Consider the following 6,000-nt stretch of genomic DNA (forward strand, 5'->3'; position numbering starts at 1 on the left):
AATAAAACTTTGAAAAATGGAAAGATCATAAAATGTAATTGCAGTGGTGAAATTAATGGTCAGTGTTTTAAAAGGTGAAAATATTGAAGTATTAAATTGAAGAGAAGAAAAAGTGCAATAACGAAATATAAATTAGATAAAACTATTATAATTAAAAATAAAAACTACAAACTGTTGCTTTCTTTGAACTTAAAATTATATAAACGCTAATACGAAAAAAAAATATTATTATTGTTATTATTATTATTATTAATTAAAAATTCGTTACTAAATACAATCAACAAAAATTCTAAAATGTATGAACAATAATCATAAATTAAAAAAATATATTACATTTTAAAGATGTAAAAATGTAAACAGATAAACAAAATGAAATTATAATCTAAAATAAAATTTCAAAATCGCAGAATTCGGAATGAAATTAATTAATTAAATGGAAAAAATTTGAATTTTTTTTCAAAAAATAAGGAATCATAAAATATATATTATTAAGAAGACAAGAGATTATTAAACGAAGAAATTGAAGGAAAAAAAAACAAAATTTTATTTTGTTTATCTGTTTACATTTTTACATACTTGAAATGTAATATTTTTTTTTAATTTATTATTGTTCATACATTTTAGAATTTTTGTTGATTGTATTGATTAACGAATTTTTAATGAGTAATAATAATAATGATAATAATTTTTTCATATTAGCGTTTATATATTAAAGAGATAAACAAAATAAAATTATAATCTAAAATAAAATAAAAAAATCGTAGAATTGGGAATGAAATTAATGAATTAAATGGAAAGAATGTGAATTTTTGAAATAATAAAGAAATATAAAAAGAATAAAATCCAATGTATATGGAAGATAAAATGGTACAGTGATTTGGAATGCAAAATCCCCGGCGAACGATAATAAACTAAAATGCTCAAAAATGCAATGGCAAGAAAAAAGCGAGGAACAAAGCGATAAGACCTGGCGATCTGTCATACGAATGGCAGATGATTCCACAGTGAGTCCAAGTTCCAGTTGAATCATTCTCACCGAGAATAACTCACACAATCACCCAGCCACACTGATAAATCAAAAGAGATTGTCGGGCAACTGGTGTTTGTAGACTTTCTGTGTGGTACCGTGCATTTGTATCAGTTTTTCGCAGTAGTAGGAGAAGAGAACGGAGAGAAATAGAGATAGCAAAGAGGTACCAAGCAGTTGCCAGCTGGTTGTCGTTTCGAGTGTAACGTAAGCTCCAATGAAATTCAATTAATCCGAATGTTGATAATTTAAAAAATTCCCCAAAAAGAAAACGAGCCAATGAGTCATGAAGTGCTTGGAGTTGTCTTCAGTGGAGAACATCTAGAGTAATGGTGTTGTGAATAAAGTTCTTCACAATGTCGTCGATATTTTCAAAGTTGATCGACAAGACGTCATCGAAATACGGCGTCAGACAGGAAACGTTAACTAGAGCTGTTGTTGGAACAGTGACAGCACTTTATCTTGTCAAGCTGACGTATCCACACCTTGTTGGGATCACCAAGAAGCTAAAGACAACGAGAGACCTCGGTAAAACTCACCAGAAGAATGGAAAAACCGTTGGTCTATCTCCAACCAAGAGAGTCCCCAACGTGGGACTCGATAGAGCATTTGTCAAGCAACTCCTGGAGCTTCTCAAGATCATGGTACCAGGATGGCGTTCCAAAGAGGCTGGACTCCTCACAGCAGCAACAATTACACTCCTAGCTAGAACATTTCTATCGGTTTACGTAGCAACACTCGAGGGACAGATCGTCAAGAGGATTGTCCTCAAAGATGTCAAGGGCTTCACCAAAATGCTTGCCAGGTGGTTCGCTATTGCTTTTCCAGCGACATTCGTTAATTCTGCCATTAGATATCTGGAGGGACGAATTGCTCTCGCTTTTAGGTGATCATTATTTCTCTTTTCTTGATTATTATTTGGATAATGAGAGGGATTTGCTGATGATTTGTTGAATTACAGGGAGAGGCTTGTTCAGTATGCCTACAGGATGTACTTGTCTCAACAGACTTATTACCGGGTCTCGGCTTTAGATAATAGACTTGGTGGTGCTGAACAAAGACTCACTGATGATTTATCCGAATTAGCTTCATCCATGGCTCATCTTTACTCCAGTCTTACTAAACCACTCCTTGATTGTGCACTTGTTGGAATTGCTCTTGTTTCTTTCTCGCATAGGATGGGGGCTAGGACAATACCAGGTGAAGTCAAATAAATATTTATACTGCTGTGGCAAGTTTTTTTGTTTTGCCATAGTCCAGTGCTAGCTACTTTGCATGTCATTGAATCTAATCGGTGTCATGTTGATTTGAAGCATCGATATTAGATCGTTCTTAGATAATTCTGATTTTTTCTTTGATATTTTGGAATATGTGGAGCATTTCATGTCGACTCGTGATATTGCAACCCTCAGGGCTTTTTATTTGTTTGCAAATTTGTTTATTTATTCACCGCGTTAATATAACATTCTGTATTTTTTCATTTTGATTTTTAATGAGTCGTTTTGCTCTAATCGAATTTTAAGCTTTTTTTTGAGATTTTATTCACGGCGGCCGGTGATGAGGTGCACAAATAAGTTTAAAGACAAAAAAGTCAGTTTTCAGGTGAAGAATTTGAAAAATATGACAATCTTTTAATTAATCATCATTGCGACACTTTGAGAACCAAAAAAGTTCAAGTTTTAATTTCTATTGAATTTTCACTACTCAAAATACTATATTTTTTGATCATTTTGGCGCCAACCGCATCATTGAATCGTAAAAGGGAAGTTCTTAATTTTTTATTTTTGAAAAAAAAATTCAATTTTTGGTTTTTGAAAAAAAAATAATTTTTTGATTTTTGAAAAAAAAAATAATTTTTTGATTTTTGAAAAAAAAAATAATTTTGTGATTTTTGAAAAAAAATAATCTTTTGATTTTTGAAAAAAAAAATTTTTTGATTCTTGAAAAAAAAAATTTTTTTGATTTTTGAAAAAAAAAAATGATTTTTGAAAAAAAAAATAATTTTTTATTTTTGAAAAAAAAACTGAAAATTGAATAATTTTGGAAATTCAACTGGAGTATATGATATATAAAGAGAGAAAATATATTTAACTTTGGCAAATTTAATGGAAGAAATTATAGAATTTATAAAAAATATATAGTATAGTATAGTAATATATAGTATAGTATAGTAAAATAAATATAGTATGTACCTACCCCTTCCAGCAGCCAAAATGGCATCAGTAAATCTTCAATTTTTGAAAGTCCAAATTCCCCATAACGAATTGATCAAGTGAATAAAAAAAAATTAACCATTGACTTTAATTTGTTTATCAGGACCATTACTAGCAGCTGGTGTAATAGCAATAACCGGTCAAGTGCTGCGTCTGGCATCTCCCAGATTTGGTCAACTCGTAGCAGAAGAGGCGACAAGAAGAGGAAGACTACGAGAGGCTCATGCTAGGATCAGTGCTCACGCAGAGGAAATCGCTTTTTATGGGGGACATAATACAGAGCACAGGTACCTCAGCACTGCCTACAGGGCTCTGGTCATTCACCTGAGGAAAGTTCTGGCCCTCAAGCTCTGGTACGTTATGCTGGAGCAATTGCTCATGAAGTACGTCTGGTCAGGCACTGGTTTACTCGTCATCGCAATGCCCTTGCTCTACACCAGCTCCAAGACACTAGCCAGAAGTGCTTACAACGATGGAGATGGTGAGTTTTTATGACGAGACCGTAATGCGCGCCAGCGCGCGGTTATGAAACGATTTCTGTAAAAGAGGTACTACTTTGTAATCTCGCGCCACTTTAGGGGACCAATAAGGAATCGTGGCTTTATGATTTCGAGATTTTCGAGATAATCGATTGTGTGAAGCGTGTCACTTTTAGAATAGGGAGAATAGAACGATTTAGGTAAGAAAGTTATGACTTTGTAATGTCGCGCCACTTTAGGTGGACCAATAAGTAATCGTGGCTTCATGATTTCGAGATTTTCGAGATTTTCGAGATAATCGATTGTATCAAGCGTGTCCCTTTTAGAATAGGACTTTTAGAATAGGAAGAATGAAACGATTTCGGTCAGAAAGTTATGACTTTGTAATCTCGCGCCACTTCAAGCCGACCAATAAGGAATCGTGGCTACATGATTTCGAGATTTTCGAGATAATCGATTGTATCAAGCATGTCCCTTTTAGAATGGGATATCCAAGAGTTATTTATTTTATATTCTCCTATTGTATTGTTGTTATTGTTGTAATTTGTTTTATTGCAGTCGAATTTGCAAGATAATACAATAATTAAAAAGTCGTTATTCTTCAACATTAAATTAAAATCATATTAATTGATTTTGTGACTACGGGAATTATCATAATTTTATCATAAATTGATGTTGAAAGATTTAAAATGAATTTTTAACGTTTTTAAACAATAATTTCATTAACATTTTGAATAACCGGTGAGAGTGGGTTTAATTCAATGTTTTTATTTATGACATTCCAATAGTCTCAATGAAGAGTTCCCATTTTTATTGAGGCAACAATTGAAAAGTATTTTTACTTCCAGTTTTTTTTTTTTTTTTTGAAAATACGAGTTCTGGCACCTGAGGTCATTACGTAGGATGTTTTTACCCGAGATGATTTGAATTTTTTTTGCTGAGACTACTGTACATGTGGAGACAACCTTTTTTTTTAATTTTATTTTTTACCTCGAATTTCACCTCCATTTATATTCATTATTTTATGATCTTTTTTTAATACAGAATTTTTTGTGCTCATATTATTCTGTTATTAAATTTTTGTGCACAAGGTCAAATTTGCATGTCTGGAGATCGGAGGGTTTCAACGTTTTTCCGATGATTGAAACTACCAAGTCTGTCGTGGAAAGTTTGTGAATCGTGCGGTTAATATCGGGCTATAAATAGCGGTGGAATCTCCTTGGATATCTCCTAATTTGTCTGCATTCCATCGCTCCCGATAATTCGCAATTCGACTTTGTTCTTTCGTGGAAAAATAATGGGAACGACTCAGGGAAAAAAATCAGCAGCGAAACATCAATTCAAATAACGCGATTCCTGCTCGAGAAATATCGTTGAATATGTGAGCCATAATTAATTTTTTGTCTGAAATTTGTTTAGTCAGATACTCTGATAATGCCAGGTTGAAGAAAAGGGTGCAAAGGTTAAAAAAAAACTAACAGACAATTTAATTAAAGCCTCGTTCATAGAGTGAATTCGGTTTAAGGGGTTGCATCAGCTGGGGAGACTCAAAAAATGGAATTCTATTAATCATCTTATTAATTAGTACATGTCTAGAATATTACCCTAAAATTCCAAATCGATTGGAGTACAAGTTTTGGAGATAGGGCCTTGGGAAATTTCACTCCCAAAATCACATCGGCTTCGCCATTTTTCAGTTTCTCCCTTTTTCTCGAAACGGTATTTTTTTTAGTCCTTTTAAAAATATATAAATTTTTAAAGCTCTTGATGAATTTTCACACACATCTTCGAGGTACTATTATCCAATTTTTGAAAGGAGGATTTTTTTTTTATTACTACCATTTTTTGAGCTGGACAATGTAGTAGAAGTTTTATCGAAATTAGTAATTTTTCATCAAAAGGTCTGCCAAAAATCTAATTATTTAATTTTTATTTTTTACTTCGTTGAGTAACTAGTTCATGGTGTTACCTACCAACCGCAATTTTTTTTGTAATTTCGAATGATCCTGTCATGAATTCTGATAACACGAGAACACCTTTTGTCGAAGGGCTCACTAAAAATTACGTTTCAATGGCTGAGTTTTTCGAATTCTTTAACGAAAATATCACAAAATCTTGTTCAAATATTCATCTTCATCCCGGAAAAAATACGCCGGAAAAAAATTCTGGGAAAAATATCTCCGCAAAAAATATCCCCGAAAAAAAAATCCCCAGAAAAAAACCCCGGAAAAAATATCCCCAAGAAAAATCTTAATTAGAAAATGTGGGTTTGATTCCCCAT

At 32.6% G+C, this 6,000-nt stretch overlaps 1 protein-coding gene across 1 annotated transcript in view; it reads left to right on the top strand.

The window, feature by feature from the left end:
* The first annotated feature begins 836 nt into the window (after positions 1 to 836).
* Positions 837 to 6,000, top strand: part of ABCD (ATP binding cassette subfamily D) — a 9,524-nt gene continuing 4,360 nt past the window's right edge. The window contains exons 1-3 of the mRNA XM_011312799.1: positions 837 to 1,913; positions 1,989 to 2,227; positions 3,344 to 3,721. Of these exons, the coding sequence (XP_011311101.1) occupies positions 1,384 to 1,913; positions 1,989 to 2,227; positions 3,344 to 3,721 (1,147 nt within the window). The 5' untranslated portion in view covers positions 837 to 1,383. The remainder of the gene's footprint in view (positions 1,914 to 1,988; positions 2,228 to 3,343; positions 3,722 to 6,000) is intronic.

The sequence above is a fragment of the Fopius arisanus genome, unplaced genomic scaffold, assembly GCF_000806365.1.
Source record: "Fopius arisanus strain USDA-PBARC FA_bdor unplaced genomic scaffold, ASM80636v1 scaffold00107, whole genome shotgun sequence".
NCBI lineage: Eukaryota > Metazoa > Arthropoda > Insecta > Hymenoptera > Braconidae > Fopius > Fopius arisanus.